Genomic DNA, 24,032 nt, shown 5'->3' with positions numbered 1-24,032 from the left:
AATCAAAGGATGTATTATAATTAAAAACTTCTAATATACACAACTACCAGCCAGGGACGCCAGAATTATCCCCTTCTTGCCAACCAGCAATAAGAAAAATAGAAAATCGGGATAGAGAGGTGCCCATATAATAATCTTACCTAAGAAAATTTTTCTTAATGACCGAGCATTCAATTAACTTTCTGCTTTATGTCCTACTTTCTATATCTATATACATCTCAATAGGTATTATATATACATCTCAATAGGTATATTTAATAAAAAATATTAATAAAAATCGTCGTTTATTAGTTTCTAATCTTTTAATTCAGTATTTACGTTAGACTACATTAATACCAACTACATAATTCATATCACAGTCACCCAAGAATCAGGTCATACGAGTATATTGTGGCAAAGTAGTAAAAACCTTGTTACTTCTATAGACTTCGGCATCTTAAATGAACGGCTCCGCATACGAACACAAAAGAAATCCTTCGCCTTGTTTTTTTATCTTGTTTGTCACTTAAAGGAGCATCGCAAACTTTGAGTATTCTTCAGGGCCTCGTGCATAAATTGAAATCACTCAGGATTTGAAAACTACTTTATAGCCTTTTCTTCAGTAAATTTTCTTACCCTCAGACCCAGTATTCGGGTCCACAAAGCTTACAAATTGTAACTTTTGAATCATCGTTTTTATTTTTTGTAAACCCATTTTTCTTATATCAAAAAGACAAAAAAATTGGGGACGAAGGTGAAGATTGCACATGCGTAATGCCAAAGCAAGGTATATTATGTGATGTATAGCATGCTTGGTTCAACAGGGTGAAAAAAAGCTGTGCAAAAGTTTAACTTTAACTACCCAAGTAAGCCTGTCAAGCTGGACCAGCCGACCCTCTTTTCAAAGAGCTCCTAATTTGAGCGTTTAAGATTCGTATGAAACACCATACAAATCTGAAATGTTTTTACGTTTTAGTTTCGAATGGTCCGTGTTTTTTTTCTAGTGTAATAACAAAGTGACAAAATGTAATAACCTTATTACTGCGTAGTATTAAGGTTATTACCCTTTGTCAGCAGATAAAGCATATAAACGTTTGAGCTATTTTATTATGCATGTAGTTATATCCAAGCATTTATCATGGCATGTATTCCCGAGGAAACTAAGATTTTTGAAAGCACTCTTCACAAAACTGCATCAAATGGAAAAACGGAAAAATGCAAGGAGCGTATATTCATTCTTGCTCATAAAAGCAAAGGGCCTGGAATAAAGGGAACGAGAAAAACACTTGGAGATGTAAAATATGCAGAATATATTCTTTTCTATCGTAACATTGGAGAAGAGAGTCCAATACGTAAGTAGAACGTTTTTTGGTATTGTTTAATAAACATCGCGAGGGCTTATTGCGAGTAATGAGATTTGGCTTACATACCAGGTAAATATATTATAATCCTAGGTGTGCTGTATCTGAATGAGAAAGCAAAATTTATAGCTGAAAGTGATACAAAAATTGTGAAAGGCCAAAAAATGTATACTATGCAACTAACATTATCAACCGACACTAAATCGAGAACTTTCTTCCTCTACACACCCTCAAAGACCATCTACAATCATTGGTGTTATCATCTCAAAACAGCCGTGCAAAGAGAAACTCCTATAGAGCAATATCGGCATGTAAGGATGTTTCAAATTATTTTTTTCTCACTTTATATTTTTGCTATTGATATAAAATTTATCATTCTTTTTAGGAAAGCATTGCTCCAAAGATACTACAAGAAAGGTAAAATTATGACATTATTTATTTCCAATAAAAACACCATTTAAAAATTTCTTGTGTATCGTTTTATTTCGACATAAAATTATTCTTGTTAATGTGGTTGTTAATACGAGGTAAGCTGGCCCTGACGGTCAAAAAAAATCAACTCGCCTAGGTTTATGAATACTTATGTTTTTATTTTAAGTGAGCGAATATATTCAAAACCATGTGTGCCTGATTCTGGGTACAATTCTAAAGAAAATCTATACGAGGATATGAGTGGGTACGGAGAAGAATTCCGTCAAAGAGGGGTTCGATCGTACACTGGGCCAGTTTTATCTATCACTGAGAAAGTGCCTGATGTAAAAAGGTCCTTAACAGACTCGCAGAAGAACAGACCCAGTGAGGCTAGAAGACCCAGTGAGGCTTCTTATCACATAAGCATAGAGTCCACACCAATTCACGCTCCAGGGAAAGAATCAAATAAGAATAGAGAAGAAAAATCTAAGCACGATAAAAACCCTACTCGATGTCCTTCGCAAATTAGCATCGATAAAACATTTGACGGCGACAAAAAAGTTCTAAGGAAAGAACAAAACGAGGATAAAGAGAAATCCAAGCACGGTAAAAACCCTGCTCGATGTCCTTCGCAAATTAGCATCGATAAAACATTTGACGGCGACAAAAAAGTTCTAAGGAAAGAACCAAACGAGGATAAAGAGAAATCCAAGCACGGTAAAAAAACTGCTCGATGTCTTTCGCAAATTAGCATCAATGAAACTTCTGATGGCAACATAAACGTTCCAAGGGAAGAAGCAAACGAGGATAAAAAGGACTCAAAACACGATAATAAACCTGCTCGATGTTCCTCGCAAATTAGCATTGATAAAACATCTGACGGCGATATATTAATGAAGTTAACGAAAGACGTTAAATCTGTGCATGTAAAAATTGGATCAAACGGAGTAGACACAGCCGTCATAGAATTGGATGGTCAGAATACTGCAAAAAATTAACACTAATTCCTTTGTATCCTCAAGGCGCGGTCCCTAGCTCCTGTGAAAATCTTTAGCCTGCGTTAACCTGAAATGGTAAACCTGTAAATAAAATAAAGAAAAGGTTTTTTTCTCATAACCAAACTATGACTAAACGCACTGAGAGATTAATTTTCTTAATACTAAAATCCTTTTATGTAAATTTGTCTATTATTCTTTTTATATAAAATAAAGCCAAACATAATTTGTATTTAACATAAAAGCATCGTTTTTTATTTGTACAACCTTGTGATGAGTCACTTTGGAATACATCATCGTCCCCGGGGTTCGTTGCATATGTCAAAGCAGCTAGCTCTTACTTAACGGCTAAACAAGTTTTTTCGCCACGGTCTTGATGTCAAAAAGGTAAAAGCCCCTGGGGACGAGGTTGTTTGAAATAAAACAACAAAAAAACTACCTTAAAAAAGAGAAAAAAGCGAAATTTACTCAAATTTTTATGACATAAAGGTTTCAGACATCAAATTTGCAAAACTGGAATTGTTGGGCATAGGCCTTTTTCCTCTTCATAGACTCACATTTTGACATTCTAACAATTTCGAGATCGAAATGATGACTCCTAAATAAAAACGGCAAGGAAATCATTCTATGGAAAGAAAATCTTGGCACTGATTTTTGTTCATTTTTTTTCATTGAGTTATTAAATCTTAACTCGCAAAGTTTTATTTCACGGTATTCAAATTTTATTTAATAATGACACAATTACGAGGTACAAGATTTTTGATATTTCTGAGTACATGCTGGAAAATATTAAAAATTTGATCTTTAAAAATATTAACACACTGTACATAAGGTCTAAAAACGTAGCATTATCGCTCACTCTTTACGAATTCCGCTGCAGAAAAAAATCTGTATTTGCAAAGCCTATATAAGATCTGAGCTCGATACACACAGGAATTACTTGTCTTTATAGCCCTTCGCATACCAAACAAGCATTTGGGACAGCTTTACAACAGTCAAGCAGCGTTCATAGCATACAAGTTGCCCTGGGGACGAGGTTAAGTCTGGTATTCAGCGCATGACAAAAGCTGTCAGAAGTTGATGCCACGTTTTAGTTTCAGTAGATGCAATTATTTTTTTATTTAGTTTTCGCAGGGGAATACCCCTCCTCTTAGGAAAGAATCTAAATATTAGAATCTTATACAGCTTCTTGAAAAAGCCTTTCAAACCTACAGTAGACTCCCGGTTATTCGAAGCCTCAAGGGGGATAAGAATTTACTTCGAATAACCGGGAGTTCGAATAACTGAAAAATTCGTTTTCCCGCCAGATTTTCAACTTAACCTTAATGGGATGGACTTTTCTTAAGTAATTGAGGCATTGTGGTTCAGTTGAGCGTGTAAACACAAAGAATTTTTACTTTTTGAAGAAAGAACAAGAAGCCCTGGGGACTCTAAGAATTTCCGCGCGCTACCAAAATATTTGATGAAAACCTGCTAATTCGTTGTGTTATTGTGCCAAACATTCGAAGGGGTTTGGTGCATGAACCTCTGAAGATAAAGCACACCAGTGACATTATATCTTACAACAAACGCAAACAAAACGAAACGTGTCATTAAACTCACATTTTAAAAGAAATTGCTAACAAAAAATACAGCCTATCATTCATGGTTGAAAGTCTTGTGATTGAAACGTTTATGGTCTTAAACGGCATTAGTTGACAAAAAATCAAAATTTTGATGTGACCATCATTTTTAGCATACTTTTTTTATTAACTGTGTCAGTTTTTGTCGAAAATAAAGCAGTTTTAATTTTTGGATAAATTTTGGCCTAAAATGGCATTTAGGTGACAAAAATCAAAATTTTGATGTCACCATTATGTTCAGCATACTTGTTTTGTTAACTTTGCCAATTTTTGTTGAAAATGAAGTAGTTTTAATTTTTGGACCAATTTTGGCCTAAACTGACATTTAAGTTGGCAAAAAACCAAAATTTTGATGTCACCATCATGTTCAGCATACTTTATTTGTTAATTGTGCCAAATTTTGTTGAAAATAAAATAGTTCTAATTTTTGGACCAATTTTGGCCTAAAATGACATTTAGGTGACAAAAATCAAAATTGTCACCATTATGTTCATCATACTTTTTTGTTAACTGTGCCAAATTTTGTCGAAAACAAATACCAATTTTAGCCTGAACGTCAATACGAGACTTTCCAGTAGTTAAGGAGCTTGGGTGAAGTAGGTTGAAATGTGACATTCGCTTCGAAGGATCTCAGCATCGAAACCACCAAAAAGTGGGACGAGATTTAGGCGCATCACCAAGCATACAGTAACGGAGATAAAGCGATTTTAAGAGTTTTTGATGACGTCATTAAGCCGTCTGTTCCGAAACTGGTGAGCTGACCAACTATTTATTTATGAAAAAGGGTTTTACGCCTATACGCATGCACGACACGGTTTACCTGACTAAGCGCTCAGACTGGTGTTAACAACAAACTGTTTCCCGTGCTTTTATAAAACGAAGCTGCGATATAGTTTTTTGGAAAAGTGTATTACGCTTTTATCCAGATGCAACACGGTTTACTTGTACTAGGCGCTCAGCCTGTTGTTAACGATAAAATACTGGATTTTAAACAAGGCAGAACACAGTTCTCATTATTCTCATTTTTTTAAAAAAAAATCAACATTATTATTTGCGGGAAATGAACGCAATAATTTGCGACATTATATAATTCCAACAAAACTGAAAAGTATAAAATCTTTTGTTTTCGATTCTTCATTAACCATGGTAATTATTTGTACCGCGTATAAAATCTGATCGTTGTCTTGGACCTTGACCCATGATACCACGCCCATTATATATTTGCCTCTGTTGTACAAACCGTGTATGTGTTCTATTCACAGGAGTGCGTCGTAACCTAGAAGGAACTTCAAACTGGTCAAAAGAGACAGATTGGATTGCGTGTGGAATGTGAATTTGATGAGGAGTTTGGAAACGATTTTGCATTAACGAAGCTTGGGAAAGCTCTATTAGTGGCGAGTCGTTGCTTTGAGAATTCGGCGAGTAGCAATCAGCAGAACGCTAAATAAATAAATAAATAAATGACAAATAATAACAGACGTAAAACGTCGAAAAACTTTTTTCCATTCGAAGAAACTTTAAAACGTAAGCCACGAAAATAAATAAAAAAATCCTTACAACAGATTGTTCTGACGTCATAACCAATGGGCGCATTGGAACAGTAGAATATTGAGGTTGCACAGGTAAAGGAAGAAGGCCTGGCTGAGATAAATGCATGTTGTTAGGCTGCTGAGTGAGCATGTAGTGCCACTAAATTAGAGAAAAAAACAACAATCTTAACTTGACAGCCCTGTAATCACAATACCTAAACAAGTTACAATAACCTAAATTGAGTAATGTGTAGATTTTAAAATACGGCTTCACTTCTCCTTTTGACTGACTTTAAACCATGAGAAAATATCATGAAAATTAACGAAGGGAATAACAACACCAGAACAAAGCCTACCTGAACACCGAGATTGTAAAAATGTCGCAGTATCGTCATATCTAAAAGTTTTTCAGAGTGGATGATAAATCGACATACCACAACAGTGGATCGGTTTTTAGTAAAAAAATCCAAATTCAAAATCATATTTTTTTACCTAGGCATTTGCTTGGGAAACAAAGTAAGCTTTTAACAATAAAAAGATTGAAAGGTACCTTCAGGAAGATCCTTTCCTTCAGGATCGCGTGACATGGAGACGGGATAGGGCAGTTGATCCCCAGCATTACAGAACATCGGAAGAACACTAGGAACGGTAGGCGCAGTTTGATAATAGGTCACTCCTCCGCTGTGAACAAAAGATGCTGGAATGACGTGTTGCTGCTGCTGTGGAGGGAGCATCCCCACGTTGGAGAACTCGTCTAGGTGTTTCTCCCGATGATCGGGTGGCAAGACAATTTTACCGGGTTCTGATGATTGTGATACCAGCATATCCGTATCCATTACACCTGAAGTAAACAGCTCCTGCGATTTTTCCACAATTTCTGTAGTCTGACCAAAACTGACTTTCTTGCGTATTTTGTCTTTTGTCACTTTTAGAACGTCGTCGGCTTTCACGGCTGTGTCATTAAAAGTGGACTCTGCAGTGTCGAAAGAACTAGATAGTTTATTCTCTTCACACGAAGTAACATGTTGAGAACTAATTTCCGCGCAAGATCCATCATAAAGTGTTGTTGCATCTTGCGAGGAAAATATTTCTGCGTCAACTGAGCCAATTTGAATGCTTTCTTTTTCAGCTAAATCTCCATTACATATTTGTTCATCATGTAAGGGTGTGGGAAATACCATATTAACAAGATCACTGTTATCAATAACCGTGTTTTTTTGTTTGACTGTTTCTGTATTATCTGTATGTGAATTTTTATTCATTTTATTTGTAACATCATCAGAGGGTATAAAGGGATTTACATCTGACAAATTTGTGCATGAAGGTGCTACGTTAACTTCCGCCGATAATTTCGCGCTTGTTACCAAAATATTCTCGCGCACCGCATTAACTTTAAGCCTAGCTTGGGTTGTCAAGTTAAACAGTTTCTCAGCATCGCTGTCCATATTACTAGTGCGTAAATTCTCACTGTCGCTATAAGTGTTCGAGGTAGTACTAGGCGTTGTTCCCATATCATGTGAGGTGTTAGATTTAAAAGAGTGTATAGTTGGTGATGGTAGTGTCCCCCATGCAGGTTTATGTGTTACGTTTTGTTTATTAGTTTCAGCTCCATGCGCAGCAATATCATTTGACGTATCCGATGAAGGTTGTTTGCGTGCATGTCCGTTAGAACTATCCGTGCGTGTCGTACTTGCTTTATCTTGATCTACATCAGAATTTCCTGTTGGTTTCTTAAGGCCGTTCGTTTTACTCTGTGAAAGTTTTGGAGAATGATTCGACTGACCTGCTGCATCTGTCGCCACATTTGTAGGCTTGCTAGTGGAATCAGAAGTGGTGGAAGGTATTGGTGGAGGTCGAGTGCGCATTCGACCCCAGAAGGCTGCTGCTGTTTCAGCTGGTTGGGCAACTTTCACAGGGGCTTCAGAACTACCATTAGGACCAGTTTTTTTTTCGCTTTCATTCTTTTCAGGCTTTTTTAAATCTGGTTTTGTCTTATTTAAAGCTTGCTTGTTTTCCGCCTCCTTCTTCTTCTCCCCTTCTTTCCTGTTTGCTCGCCTTCGGGAATCTCGCTCTGCTCTGTTGTCTTGACGCTTTCCGAAATCGCTACCTTTGTTTACTCCAACATCTCCCTTACGTTCGTCATCTCGAAACCTTCTTGATTTACCACGGCGCTTCTGCGCTTGAAATTCTAGTTCCCTTTCGTTGTCTCGTTTATTATAATAACCAGGCAAGTTTTTATATGCATCAGAGGCATCTCCGTTCAAAATAGGTTGCAAAGCGTCTAATTGTACGTAATATTGATTTTTGTAATCTTCTGACACGACTCTACATTTGTCAAGAGTCATTTCCTGAATTCTCACCCTCACAATTTCACTCACATCTTCCGATTCCTGTATAGTAGCTAGACACATGTCTCCAGGCTTAAATTGTATGGACACAGCCAGATTGTAGTCATACTTTTGTATTTCCGACTTATTGTCTTCCCAAACCTCCAGTTCAACGTTACGATAAAGGTTTGGATCAAGTGACCTTTTTATTTGCCAGTAGATTTTCTTGTCTCTACCAGCATCGGGGAAAGTTGAAATGATCCGATCCACGTTTTCTTCATGAGTTCGGCCTTAAAAAAACCAAAAAAAAAAACATTACTGACGATTACTGATAAACGTATTTTGAATTTTTTATATACGGTAAGATCAAGGTATATTTTGCTCTATTTATACGCTAATTGCAAGGTTTGCTAAAATTGTGTTGATTTCAGGTAATTTTGTTTCAAAAACCATGTAACAAGATCAAGTTCCCGGTAGAGGTAACTTTTAGTTGAAAACATCTGCTAAAAGCTTGCCTAATCGTTGTCCCTTCCCCGTCACAACTTTTTAGTTTTACTGTTTGTCTTTGAAAAAGGATTAGATACTTATTACAATGCAAAACCAACCACTGACTCTTGGCACCGAGATGATATGATTATCTTAGGACCAGAGTCAAAAATGCTTACGCCCAAAGTTAAAAACATTCTCCTCTTGTATGCAATCCAAACCGATCCTCGACTGTAAACATTACCTTTCCCTTGTTTTTTCACTTCTGTCCAACCGGTAGCAGATGCATCATCAACAGATATGCTTTCCTCGTTTAACATCTCCCGTTGATCAATATTAGGTATAACTTTATCAAGTAGCAAATTGTAAAGAACAGCTAAATAACAAACAATGATAGAAAACCTCAAAATTAATTTATGCCATATAAACAACAAGCCCAGGTAAGCGAGCAGACATGACCTTATCATTTTTTATATCGAGTAATATAACCTACATTGCATAAAAGCAGCGTTCGATTTGTAGCTTAGAGGATATACAGCATCGTAATGATTTCCATTTAAGTAGCAAAGATGAATCTGAGATGATAGCAAGAATAAACAAATTGCAGTAAATAAATATTTTAAAACTTTAAAAACGGTTAATAATTTTGTAGCAAAGGAATGAGACTGACCCGCAAGGAAACGCGTGGCAGGCAATTAACAATGCCAATTTTATTATAGGCTTTATAAATAAAGCATGGTGCTTTAATGGTAGAAAAACATATGCTGACAAGAAAGCCATCTTAAAATTTTTACTAACAATACACCAGGACACTCATGCTGAGTTGATAATTTTGTAACAAAGGAATGAGACTGACTCACAATGACATGCGTGCCAGGCAATTAACAATGCCAATTTTATTATAGGCTTTGTAAATAAAGCATGGTGCTTTAATGGTAGAAAAACATATGCTGACAAGAAAGCCATCTTAAAATTTTTACTAACAATACACCAGGACACTCATGTTGAGTTGATAATTTTGTAACAAAGGAATGAGACTGACTCACAATGAAATGCGTGCCAGGCAATTAACAATGCCAATTTTATTATAGGCTTTGTAAAAACAGCATGGTGCTTGGTTGGTGCAAAACACATGCTGACAAGAAAGCCATCTCAAAAAAGAAAACACAAGATACTTACTTGTTTTGTGAAACCATTACAAGTAACAGGTTGTGGTTGGAAACTAGGAGCTTGATAAACAATGAATTCATGCCTACAAAAACAAAATTTCAAACAGAAAGTTACACTTCAGATGCTAACATATTCTAAAGACAAAAGAATATAAACGCTTTTATTTTTTATAAATTATGTTTTGCTTATTTGCTTGTTTACAAAGCACACAGCACATAGCATTCATGATTAAACTTCCAAAAACTTTACAAGTTAGGTAAAGGAAAGTGATAAAAACTAATACTCATCGGTTAGGCTTTATTGAGGAGTAGTCACAATTTAAATTATATATTAAATTATGGATTTACTTAAACTGACAAATGACTGTTTCGCTTTTGAAACAAATTCGTAAAATGCATGATTAGTTTTATTTCTTCATATAAGTGGTTAAATATGAAAATTCAATAATTCAATTCCATTCAATTGTCTTTTTTACTAAATGCTTATACATTTCTTGCAGTATACTCCTCTTACTCGTAAAGATGAGACAGTGCTGATATTTCCACCTCTCCACCCCATTCCTAAGAAGATTAGAGAAATTCAAATTTAACAGATTGATAGGAAACTAGATGTTTTTCATAACCATGCCTTAAAAAACTATGCCTCGAATATCAGGTATATGTTTATTTCAACAATTCAAGTTAGATATAGATTTTTGAAAGGGTTCTGGGAATAAAAGAAAATGCTTCTGAATTTTTAGTTTTTTCAATATCATTCCACATATAGTACTTCAGAACAATATAAAAAAACAAAAAAAAGAAATAACTTAATAATAATTGTGTGCAAAATGTATAGAAAAAGTTTCTGTTTCTTGCAACAATCTTACCTTTGGATTCTTGAGAAGAAATAAATGATGCTCAAAAGATCCTTCAATGAACTGAAAAATTATTTAGAAAATATATTTTATTAGGTATAAAAAATTTGTATTGGTCTAGAACTGACTTAAATAATCTATTTACTTACAGACTCAAAAATACTTCTGTGTTTAAATATGTAATTAATGCATTCAGAACGCACTTGTAGATGTTTAGCTTGAGTATGGTAAACCTTAAAATACAAAAAATACTCAAATCAAAATACTCTTAAAAATAGTGAAGAAGTACACAGGGATTTAGGCGTGTTGTGTTGGCCAAATTCTTAAAAAAGTGCTGTCATTAGCACACAGACCTAAATTATTTTTGTGTGTGTAAGCATGTTGCAAGCATTTTCTGAAAAAGCCAGTCACATTATTTAGAACATTCATCAAAAAGAAAACCACATTGTGACAAAATGAATTCAATAATATATTCGGCAATGTATACCTGTTCAGACACAACTCTGAATAAGCAAGAACCATCTTTGGCTATAGGTTTCCGGTAGAGATTTAATTTTTTCAAGCTTTCATCCATATTTATATCAGCATTACCAGGTGGTCCAAGGGGTTTGGAATTAGACAGTACTTTTTCTTCCTTTTTCAAATTTCCTCTGCCTCTGCCTTGTTGCATAGCCATCTTTTGTGACAAACACACAAAATTACAGCCGACCTATAAATTACAACATAAATTGAGATTTAAAGTACGCTGACTTATTTTTAAATGAGTTGCCACTACCTACGTGAAAGTTCAGAGAAAAAATAGGTGCAAAACATTTGTTTTGTGTGTGGGTGGTTGGAACAGTCAGTTTAATTTACGTTTTTCTAAAGCAATAGTACTTTTATAAGTCGTTTAATTAAATCAATGTTGGTTCCCGAATTGTATAATCTTGCACTGCAGTATTGCAGGTTGGTACTAAAATACATTAGATACATTCTTATAGTTTCATATGGAGCTTAAATTGACACAATAGAGGTGTTTGTAGATTATGCCCAAATCTGATATCTCATATCAGTTTGTGTTACAGAAATTTTATCTTTATCTTTATCAAAAAACTATTTCTTACACATTTTTTTATAAAAAATTGATTTTTGCACCTTGCCCCAAACATTGTTTAGCTACTTAGCTACATGCTTAAATTTTGCGGATGAGCTAAACGCGAAATTTAATCCCCGCGAAAATTTATCCCATTAAAGTAGATTAAAACGCCCCCACCATGTCAAAATTTCTTTTTGGTAAATTACACAAATGTACACCTATAAAATTAGTAAGAAACCAGAAAAAGGATTTTCAGTAAACGCTTTACATTGTCTGACAATGAATTTAATTTTGTTCTGTATAATAGACCTTGTGGAACAACTTTATCTATACTAAATAGGACATTTGCCATACCAATTCATCCCTAAGAAATTTATTTGAGAAAATTGTTTCAATTAATTTTTAACGATAGGTATGGTAGTGTATATTGCACTAATATGGTTTACCAGACCCAGTGTAATTTTTTTTACCACCAGAAAATTGATTGGTTAATTCTTTTATTTTTGCTCACATGATTGTATTGGAAAATCCTTTCCTTTTTAACCCTATTCAGACTTATCAATTAAAAAAAGCACTTTTGCAATGAATCGTGAGCTCCAATATTTAATAACTTCGTCTGTGCGAGTGGTCCCGAAATATAAAAATTACAAAAACAAGTCGAAAATTTGAAGCAAAAAAATTCCTTTGCACCTCTACACAAAACAGAATTTTTAATGTGGGGAAACATGCGCAATGCAAGTTCCAGCAATGTCCAGCTGGGAATTTTAATTTAAGATATCAGAAAGTTGAAAGTCAAGTTATTAATAAAACTTTTAAAAACTCTGCTTTATTTGATTTGTCTTACTCATACCTTACTCTTATTTCTTTTTTAAAATATTTACTATACTTAAATTATTGTAATTATTTGAGAGCTGACCCAATGCTAAAATGGTCTTATATTTCTGTAACTTTTCAATGTAGCATATACTGCCCTATCATTGCCATCATCTTTTAGTTAAAGGGGCGTAATCACCCTTATTGAAAAAATTAACATATACATTTTATTTATTTTAAAGTTCAGACGAAGTTATGACTTTCCTGAAAATTTGAGGATGTAAAACGTACTAGAAATGAAAATAATGGTACTTAAGTATCTTGAATTTGTTTTTTTTTCAGCCGCCATATTTAACGATCTTGATGATCTCTTATTCTTGTCTAATAAGCTGGCTGTCGCAAAATGTTTGTGTCAAACCGTAGGTAAACAAACGGACTTAACTTTAAATGAGCTCTGAAATGGAGTTCGATAAAATCGCCAATATGGTAGGCTCCGTTTATCTTTGCAAAACATGGCATCAAAAGTGGAAAGAAATTTTGGTTCTTTTTAAAAAAGTGGCCCCGCGTACAACACCCGTATCACTTTCTCCACTTAGATTTAATTTTCTTATGTTCTATTTGTCATTATTTTGGACAAAACAAAGCAGAAAGAAGAAACCACAGCATTGCCTCATAGTTATTAATTATAATAATTAATGCTTATCATCATGTTAGGAACTTTGTGGATACATTTATAAAAGTATTACGATGGGAACACAGCTACGGATACTCTCCATCACATTCATTATTTTTTCTGTAATGGCATGAATCCAGCAACCATGTGATCGATTTTTTTTTGTGTTTATTATTGCATGATTTGTGCAATTAAATGCAATGGCAGTTCTGTAGGCGAAGAGAAATTTGGGTGAGTTTGTTATTTCTATGAAAGATTTGAATATGTTCTGGTTGTCAGTTTTCAATAAAATTTTCAGGATGTTTTCTTATGTATATCTTTCAATTTTTACAATAAAATAGGTACCTCTAAAAAGAGTTGCCTACAAGGTGATTAACAGGGTGATTACGCGCCTTTAAAGGTGCATTTTCAGAATATACCTTTAACCTATAACCTAAAAGATGATGGCGACGATAGGGAAGTATATGCTACATTGAAAAGTTACAGAAATATAAGACCATCTTGGCATAGGGCAGATTATTTATTTTAGTAAGTGTGTCCAATGGCTATTACACACACTGTTGCTTACTTTTCTTGCGTAAAAAATATAGGGTGAACAGAGTTTACACAACTAGGTGCCATTTTGACAAATAACACAATTGCAGCATCCTGTGTTTATTGGTTTCAGACTGTAGGCACCACTACCTAATACACACGTAACTTCTTTCAACAGCTTCCATCCCACACTTTGTGGGTCATCTTTCCAAACTGCTGGAATTTTTTTTCAGTTAGCTTTTTGGCTAGCTAGATAGGCTATGATGTTCGTCAAAGTACCTCACCATACAAAAGTATCTTTTTAAAACTCCTTCCTGTCCTGTCGCGCGGTTTTGAGAGAGAAGGGGCTGGGCCGTCTGTTTCCTGCTAGACTATAAGCTGATGATCAAACTTACTAGCTAAAAGAACAGCATTCATTGTACGTGAGAAACTAATTGTGAACATAAATTGGTGTTTCCATGCCCTTTAATAAGGGGTCAGTTGAAGGAAATCAGGAAAAGTTCACAACGCAAACGTGTCTGGCTATAAAGTTGATCTTTGCGCATCTCGCAGACGCCATCTTCGACTTTCCCCCGCACGTGTAATGGCAGCTCCCGTGGTGGCAACGACTTCATTTAGCACCGGGCTAAGTGGTCCCGACACACGACGTACAACATAACTAACAACCTTCATACTTTATCGACATAAAAAGCCGACAGACGTTCAGTCATACTTCTCCAACCAAATGGACCCGACAAATGAAACCGCATTATCCGACATCCTCTCTATATAACAAATACATATTTTTTCTGTCGATGGTCATACCAACGTAATATCGCATAATACTGCAAATACTGCATAATACCTTCATAATTCATAAAAAATACATAAATTTTCTGTCGATGGCCATACCAACGTAATATCGCATAATACTGCATAATACTGCATAATACCTTCATAATTCAAAAAAAGTACTTAAATTTTCTGTCGATGGCCATAACAACGTAATATCGCATAATACTGCATAATACCTTCATAATTCATAAAAAACACATAAATTTTCTGTCGATGGCCATACCAACGTAATATCGCATAATACTGCATAATACTGCATAATACCTTTATAATTCAAAAAAAGTACATAAATTTTCTGTCGATGGCCATAACAACGTAATATCGCATAATACTGCATAATGCCTTCATAATACTCTCTATCGTTCCATAAAAAATACATATTTTTTCTGTCAATAATCCATAACCAACGTAATATCGCATAATACTGCATAATACTGCATAATACCTTTATAATTCAAAAAAAGTACATAAATTTTCTGTCGATGGCCATAACAACGTAATATCGCATAATACTGCATAATACCTTCATAATTCATAAAAAACACATAAATTTTCTGTCGATGGCCATACCAACGTAATATCGCATAATACTGCATAATACTGCATAATACCTTTATAATTCAAAAAAAGTACTTAAATTTTCTGTCGATGGCCATAACAACGTAATATCGCATAATACTGCATAATACCTTCATAATTCATAAAAAACACATAAATTTTCTGTCGATGGCCATACCAACGTAATATCGCATAATACTCCATAATACCTTCATAATACTCTCTGTCGTTACATAAAAAATACAAAAATTTTCTGTCGATGGCCATACCAACGTAATATCGCATAATACTGCATAATGCCTTCATAATACTCTCTATCGTTCCATAAAAAATACATATTTTTTCTGTCAATAATCCATAACCAACGTAATATCGCATAATACTGCATAATACTGCATAATACCTTTATAATTCAAAAAAAGTACTTAAATTTTCTGTCGATGGCCATAACAACGTAATATCGCATAATACTGCATAATACCTTCATAATACTCTCTGTCGTTACATAAAAAATACAAAAATTTTCTGTCGATGGCCATACCAACGTAATATCGCATAATACTGCATAATACTGCATAATACCTTCATAATTCATAAAAAACACATAAATTTTCTGTCGATGGCCATACCAACGTAATATCGCATAATACTGCATAATACTGCATAATACCTTTATAATTCAAAAAAAGTACTTAAATTTTCTGTCGATGGCCATACCAACGTAATATCGCATAATACTGCATAATACTGCATAATACCTTCATAATTCATAAAAAACACATAAATTTTCTGTCGATGGCCATACCAACGTAATATCGCATAATACTGCATAATACTGAATAATACCTTTATAATTCAAAAAAAGTACTTAAATTTTCTGTCGATGGCCATAACAACGTAATATCGCATAATACTGCATAATACCTTCATAATTCATAAAAAACACATAAATTTTCTGTCGATGGCCATACCAACGTAATATCGCATAATACTGCATAATACTGCATAATACCTTTATAATTCAAAAAAAGTACTTAAATTTTCTGTCGATGGCCATAACAACGTAATATCGCATAATACTGCATAATACCTTTATAATTCAAAAAAAGTACTTAAATTTTCTGTCGATGGCCATAACAACGTAATATCGCATAATACTGCATAATACCTTCATAATTCATAAAAAACACATAAATTTTCTGTCGATGGCCATACCAACGTAATATCGCATAATACTGCATAATACTGCATAATACCTTTATAATTCAAAAAAAGTACTTAAATTTTCTGTCGATGGCCATAACAACGTAATATCGCATAATACTGCATAATACCTTCATAATTCATAAAAAACACATAAATTTTCTGTCGATGGCCATACCAACGTAATATCGCATAATACTGCATAATACTGCATAATACCTTCATAATTCATAAAAAACACATAAATTTTCTGTCGATGGCCATACCAACGTAATATCGCATAATACTGCATAATACTGCATAATACCTTTATAATTCAAAAAAAGTACTTAAATTTTCTGTCGATGGCCATACCAACGTAATATCGCATAATACTGCATAATACTGCATAATACCTTCATAATTCATAAAAAACACATAAATTTTCTGTCGATGGCCATACCAACGTAATATCGCATAATACTGCATAATACTGCATAATACCTTTATAATTCAAAAAAAGTACTTAAATTTTCTGTCGATGGCCATAACAACGTAATATCGCATAATACTGCATAATACCTTCATAATTCATAAAAAACACATAAATTTTCTGTCGATGGCCATACCAACGTAATATCGCATAATACTGCATAATACCTTCATAATACTCTCTGTCGTTACATAAAAAATACAAAAATTTTCTGTCGATGGCCATACCAACGTAATATCGCATAATACTGCATAATACTGCATAATACCTTCATAATTCATAAAAAATACATAAATTTTCTGTCGATGGCCATACCAACGTAATATCGCATAATACTGCATAATACCTTCATAATACTCTCTGTCGTTCCATAAAAAATACATATTTTTTCTGTCGATGGCCATACCAACGTAATATCGCATAATACTGCATAATACTGCATAATACCTTCATAATTCATAAAAAATACATAAATTTTCTGTCGATGGCCATACCAAAGTAATATCGCATAATACTGCATAATACCTTCATAATACTCTCTATCGTTCCATAAAAAATACAAATTTTTTTTGTCGATGGCCATACCAACGTAATATCACAGAATACAGCATAATACCTTCATAATACTCTCAATCGTTCCATAATAATATTATATTTTTCTGTCAATAATCCATAACCAACGTAATATCGCATAATATTGCATATTACCCTTATAATACTCTCTATCGCTACATAACAAATGCATTTTTTTGTAGATAGGCTATAACCAACGTAATATGCCACATTATTCCGCAGTAGAAACAAGTGTTCTCCCTGGAAATGACGTATCAAAATTTCTAAAGTAGACCAATTAATGCAAAGTGATCACATATTGAAAAAAACAACAATTGAGGTTGAGTATACATCCATTTACCAATAGAAATGATATTATGGCAAAATACTCTTCTGCGAAATGATACATCAAAAGTCCTACATTAAAAGTCCTCAAGCACGCCAATCAAGAGAAGACTTTATACTTTAAACTAAACAAACACTGATGTTGAATACACGTCAATACACAAAGAGACACTATATTTTGGACAAGTACTTTGCCGCGATATAAAAAAATGAAAGTTCTAAAGCAGACTAATCAATGTGTAGACTTTACACTGTAATTGAACAAATATTGAGGTTGGATACACATCCATCCACCAATAGAAGTCATATTTGACTAAATACCCTCCAAGAAAATGACACATCAAAAGTCCCAAAGCAGACCAATCGAAGGAAAAACTATTCACTATAAACCAAACCAACACTGATGTTGGATAACAATCCATTCACAAATAGACACTATACTTTGGACGAATACGCTTTCGCGAAAAGATGAAGCACGCCAATCAAGAGAAGACTTTACGCCTTAAATTAAACATTCAGTGAGGTTGGGTGCACATCTATGCACCAATAGAAACAATATTCTGGACAAATACCCCCTCGCAAATGACACAGTAAAAGTCTTAAGCCGTTAGATTTGAGGAAAGATGTATAGTATGCACTAAAAAGGCGGTTTTGTTCTATATACACATGCAATAGAGACGACAGTGACAGCTTGGATAAGACTATTTAAAAAATGACCTAATAGATCTATTCAAATAAAGCCTCCCTAAACCAGTAAGTAAATGGGATATTCCACAATACATGGCTAAAAAACAACCTGGATGAAAGTAAAGGTCGAAATCCTAGCAGAAAAATTAAAAGAAGTCTGTAAATGTGAGACACATCCATACGTCATTTAAGGTAACACTTTTAGAAGTTGAGGTATGTGCAAAATAAGATCTGAGATATTTTAAAAGACCAATCAAAGAGAAAATTTTATACTTTACCCTGCACAAACACTTATGCTGGAAATACATCCATACACAAATAGAAACAATTTTATGGAGAAATACCCTCCCTGGAAATGACGCATCAACAGTCCTAAAGCAGACCAATCAATGCGAAAGCTTTACAATATAAACCAATCTGAGGGAACACGTTGCACTATAGAGGTATTGAGGTAGGATACAAATACATCCACTAATAGAACAGATATTTTGACAAAATACCAAAACTGCATTCTGGACAAATATTCTCTCGCGAAAAAACATATTAAAAGTCTTAAGGCAGACCAATCTGACGACAGACGTTACAGTATACACTGAACAAGCAGTAGTGCTTTATACCCATTGATTCATCTATAGAAACAATCTCTTGGACAATTACTCTTCTCTGAATAGCATGTTAGATGTCCTAAAGCAGACCAATCAAAGAAAGTGGTTGCAACCTTAACGGTTATTTTTATAGTATAAGACCACTGAGGTTGAATACATATCTATACACCAATAGAAAGATATGTTCCCATAATAGATGCTAAACAGCAGTTAGTATTCTGTACCCATCGATACAACACCAAAAACAATATTATAGACAAATGCCATCTCGTGAAATGACATATTAAAAGTCTCAAAGCATGTCGATCTTAGGGAAGTCGTCAAACAATACATTGAACAGACAGCAGTGTGCTATACCCACTCATACTTCATTAGAAGCGATTCTATGTTCATTCGAACTGACATTATTAGATGTCCTAAAACATGACAATCCGAGGGAAGACGATATACTATACATTAAACAAGTGGTATTATTCTATACTTATCCATACACCAAGAGATACGATGTTCTGGACAAATACCTTCCTGCGTAATGACACATCAAAGGTCCGAAACCAGACCAATACACTACACAATATAGAATCTTAGATCCTTTAAAAGGGCAAATAAATTCAAAGGAAAACCATCTTCTGGTCAGTAATAAAGCAGAAATGCTGGACCCATTCATAAGTCAATGAAAAGGAAATTTTGCGAGAATTTTTAGCTCCATTGAAATATTAGATGCCCTAGCAGAACAAGACAAATAAAATATATGTACGATACAGTAGACAAGCAGAGGTGGAATATACCCTTGCATACATCACTAGAAAGATACTTTTAAGAAATATCGCGCGCGAAGAAGATAACGTTCTATTTGAAGTAAATCTTTACTTTTGCAAAAAGGCAAATCGGATACCCATTCATAGCTACATCACTAAAGAGATATTCTGCGAAAGTAACCAAACGCGGAAAAAAGTATTAAATGCTCAAGCACAATAATTTAGTGCCCTAACATCATAACTTCCCTTGTGTTAGGTTATAAATTATAAAACTTGGTATGGATGATATCTGTCACATGACAATTAAAAATCATGATTCAAATGCTGACTTTGTCAGAATTTCTTTGCGGACGTCAGCATTATTTCTCTTGCATTTGTGTAGCTTATGATAGATTTTTATTATTTTTTTTGTAAATATTGACAAAAATAATGTTAATTTTAATAATTATATAAACATTTTAGCTATTTTGGCTTACTTTAAGACCCTTCGTTTGAGGCGCCAACGCAGCAAATTTTATTCACATTTGAAAAGGGCAGTTTATTACTTTTTTTCTATTTCATGATAGATTGATGTTTACTTTTTCCATTTACAGTAACATAAATTTGTAAGGTTTAAACTTGACATATAGTTAGTTATAGTTACTTATAATAACTAAAAGAATATTTTTTACTTCAAAGAACTTTTTCCTACTTCAAAGAGAACTTTTTTACTTCAAAGGGGAAAATTTGTTATTGTTGCTTATTGAACATGTGTGATGATACTTCAGAGGGTTGATTGTAACAATAGTCAACGTAATTGGATCAATTATATGCAATTACGTCGTGTATAAAATGTAAAAACATATTTCACCCATATAATTGGAGTAATTATATGATCGTAAAAAGGTTAAATATATATGCACACCACCTGTCGAAATTGTCAAAAAGAGAATAAGAGCCCTGGGGGGTTGGATATCATATCTGAGAGCGCTAGGCCAACCAGAATGCCTAAAATCCCGTATTCCCCGCTTTGCAAAATCTAGACGATTAAAATAGAAGCGTCCGGTCACGTGGTCGATATAAGCCAATAAAAACGTCAGTCAAAGATTTTCACGATCCCGAACCTGCCCGAAATGCACTTTGTTGTATTATGCGGCCAGAAGGAAAAGAAAGGAACAGTCGAACAAGAAATAAATTATATAATATCAAAGAAGCATAAAAAAACAGTTCTTTTAAGAACTATTAAGAAGAATATAAAGTAAGTTTATAAACTATTTTTCTATCTGTAAGTCCCCTTCCATTTTTCGAGTTATAATAGCTAAGTAAGGAACTAAGAAATAAGGTTTATAATGCAAGTTTCACAAGTCGTAAATGTCAGATATAAAAACTAGCTAGTACGTAGGATAAAAAGCCTCTAATATATAATATAAAGTAACACACTATTCCTAAGTTATTTGTACAATGTGCTGTATAAGGGTTTTTTGTAAATATTATAAGCACAAGCACACAGAGGAATTTCATTGTTTACATTTTCAGCAGTATGCTCTTTTGACTTGGGTTATAAAATATGGGGGCTCTAGTCTATGTGAAGCAGTGTGATTATCAGTCCATTTTGTCACACAAAGGCATCAATTCAGACTTAATAAAAGTTTAAACCTCATTTTTTTATGGGAAGAAATCCACAGGAAAAACCTCTCTTCACCAAATCCTAGCATCTTTCTTCCTTCAACGCAAATGCCAGAGGCAAAAAGCTTACTGCTGAAAAGTAAACAAATGATGACAAAATCCATCTATTTACTAATACATTTACTAACATGCAGTTTTATAGGCATGGGCTTTACCAAATAAGGACGGGTGAGAAAAAATACAAATAAAAATTATATATATACAACTAAAAATCATTTTATTGGTTTTGGTAAAGTCACATAGCAGGACCATGAAATAGAAAGGTAAAAAAGGGTTTAAATGACTAAACTAAATAATGTATATAACCTGGAGAGAAAAATAGTTCATACCCATGATGGACTAATTACCCATAATTTCAACTACTGCTCACAGAGATGTGCCATCCAAGGTCTTTGTAATTTGCAATGACAATGGCAAAAAAAATACTGTCATGTCTTTTCTATGTTTTTTCAATGAATGAGTGAACGACAAAAATTACTACTTAATTATTATCTTTTTTGACGCAGGGATGTGAGGTGATTCAAAATCGTTTTTTATTATCCACTATATATAATTATATTAAGTTAATTTAAAACCAAGAGCTGTCTAAAATATTAAAGTCGAAACAGTTGTTTTCTAAATTCTTTTGTTTAATCACAATAGCACAATGACTCCTATTTTTTTCTCCTGTTTTTACTAGTGGCTTCAGGCAATTGCTTTTAATTAATTCTGATCACTACTGACTTTTAAACTGAGTTCTTTTTTTTGTTTTTATTATTGAGACTTCAATACTAATGAATAATACTGATATTTATTCCTTGCAATTTTTAGACAAAATTGTACTGATTATGCATATATTTTGCATGCTTCCCAAACAAATATTTTTCAGGCTTCCCATGTCTTTTCAACTTCGTCCCAAAGATTTTTTACCTCTATGATGAATGTCTCAGTGGCCAAGAGATCCTAAAACAATTTTTCTCAACCCTTTTTCAATTGTAAGACGTGTTAATTTTTCTGTAAAAACTTATCTGTTAAAAAAAGGACAAACATACATTACTGTTGGATGACTCAACTTAATTAGTTGTTCTACGGCAAAGTTGATAGTAGCTTACGGTCATTCGGCAAATCATTGTAAATTAACATTCAACTAACAAAAAATAACATTGATTATGTTCTATACTCATTATATTTTCACAAAATGGGAAGGGGAAATTTTTTTTTTCCTTTTTGTTTTTTATTATTTTTTTGTTTTCATTGGTCGGTCAGGCCCATAGAACAATTAAGTAAGTTGCAGTTGCCTTACCACAGAATTAACAGTATAATTGTAGTGTTGTCTTAACTGTTTCTTGTTCTATTTAAAACAGGAAAGTAATTACGTGGTAAATCATATCATTTTACTAAGAACTAAAAAATCTTTCAAGGAAATTTATTATGGAAGCCTTACACTGCCTTTTTTATATTTGTGCTTTGATTGTCTGTCTCCTCATATTCACATTTGTCAAGGTACTTTTACAAGTGCACATTTTAGAGATGTAGGTTGGGAATTATAAGTTTATACAAAACAGCGTGTTTTCAAAACATATACCATTGGTAATTTTATGGCTTGGTGAATTTACAAATAAGAAGTCCCTATAACTTTGTGTGACTGCATGAGCTGAAAGAACCCAAAGACATGTAACAAGAATTCAATTGATTTTCCAGAGTATAGCTAAGTTACCTCCTAAAGCAATGCACAAACAAACTTTTGGCGGAAAATCAATTACCTTTTTTTACGTTTGTCACCACAAACGTGGATAAATTATATCACTGCAGAAAACACTAAAATATATTTAATAAAATGGCACTTTTCCTACCTTAAACTTTAATGTGCATTTACCAACTTTTTGCAGGCCTATCAATAATTCGCATAATTCTGAAATGAGAAACTAGCTGAGCCATTAATTGCTCCCCCAATTCCAAAAAAATTTTCTGGCTGAACAATATCAATTCATCTTACATGGAAATCAATGTTCCCTTTTTTATTATTTACAGAAAAAAAGAACCAAAATATATAAAAAAAGATAAAATAAAATAAATAAAAAAGACTGTGACCTTGAGGGAGCTATTTATTGCTCTGCTGTTATTTTCTTATTGAAAGGCCTGTTTTTGTGTATTACTTTTATAGCTTTTATTTTATATAAATATAATATTTTTCTCTGATAAAAAGGGGGTAGCTAAAACATGTTTTTGTGTTTTGTTAAGGTGGCAATAACCCTTTTTTAGCTGTCCACATTTATTTATTTACTAAGTGTATTATTTATGCCTGTTTACATTTCCTAAAAATATAGGCCTCAATACATAATAAAATGATTTTAACTTGAAACCAAAATTGATGAGTCACCAGAAATTTCTATGTAAAAAATCCTTGTTTTTCAACGAGAATTTGTATTTTTTGTGACCTGGGAGCTTTTTCCTGCATTTTTATTTTTCATGTTGGAGACAAGTGGGGGACTACTAAACTTTTGAACCCCAAACACGAGAACTTAGTGTTTCAGCTAGGGACTCTC

At 33.6% G+C, this 24,032-nt stretch overlaps 2 protein-coding genes across 3 annotated transcripts; one reads left to right on the top strand and one right to left on the bottom strand.

Moving 5' to 3' along the window:
• The first annotated feature begins 21 nt into the window (after positions 1-21).
• On the top strand, positions 22-3,006 carry LOC130654499 (uncharacterized). Its single transcript, XM_057457091.1, has 4 exons — positions 22-1,331; positions 1,434-1,651; positions 1,726-1,757; positions 1,939-3,006. The coding sequence occupies exons 1-4, from the start codon at positions 1,118-1,120 to the stop codon at positions 2,747-2,749; spliced, it is 1,275 nt and encodes a 424-aa protein (XP_057313074.1). The 5' UTR covers positions 22-1,117; the 3' UTR covers positions 2,750-3,006.
• A 2,369-nt stretch (positions 3,007-5,375) lies between these two features.
• LOC130654498 (uncharacterized) lies at positions 5,376-14,660 on the bottom strand. Of its 2 annotated transcripts, XM_057457089.1 has the most exons (12): positions 14,224-14,660; positions 11,221-11,442; positions 10,883-10,966; positions 10,746-10,796; positions 10,394-10,440; positions 9,890-9,962; positions 9,204-9,285; positions 8,955-9,086; positions 6,448-8,514; positions 6,254-6,294; positions 5,926-6,057; positions 5,376-5,808 (listed from the first exon to the last, which is right to left on the bottom strand). In XM_057457089.1, exons 2-12 carry the CDS (start codon positions 11,407-11,409, stop codon positions 5,506-5,508), a joined length of 3,201 nt encoding a protein of 1,066 aa, XP_057313072.1. In that variant the 5' UTR covers positions 11,410-11,442; positions 14,224-14,660; the 3' UTR covers positions 5,376-5,505. The 2 variants fall into 2 exon arrangements, with proteins under 2 accessions (XP_057313072.1, XP_057313073.1); XM_057457090.1 differs by lacking the exons at positions 10,394-10,440; positions 14,224-14,660 and having other exon boundaries at positions 11,221-11,405.
• Positions 14,661-24,032: the final 9,372 nt, after the last annotated feature.

This window comes from Hydractinia symbiolongicarpus, chromosome 8 (genome assembly GCF_029227915.1).
Source record: "Hydractinia symbiolongicarpus strain clone_291-10 chromosome 8, HSymV2.1, whole genome shotgun sequence".
NCBI lineage: Eukaryota > Metazoa > Cnidaria > Hydrozoa > Anthoathecata > Hydractiniidae > Hydractinia > Hydractinia symbiolongicarpus.
The sequence above is the reverse complement of the archived record's forward strand: the minus strand, read 5'-3'. Positions and strand labels throughout refer to the sequence as shown.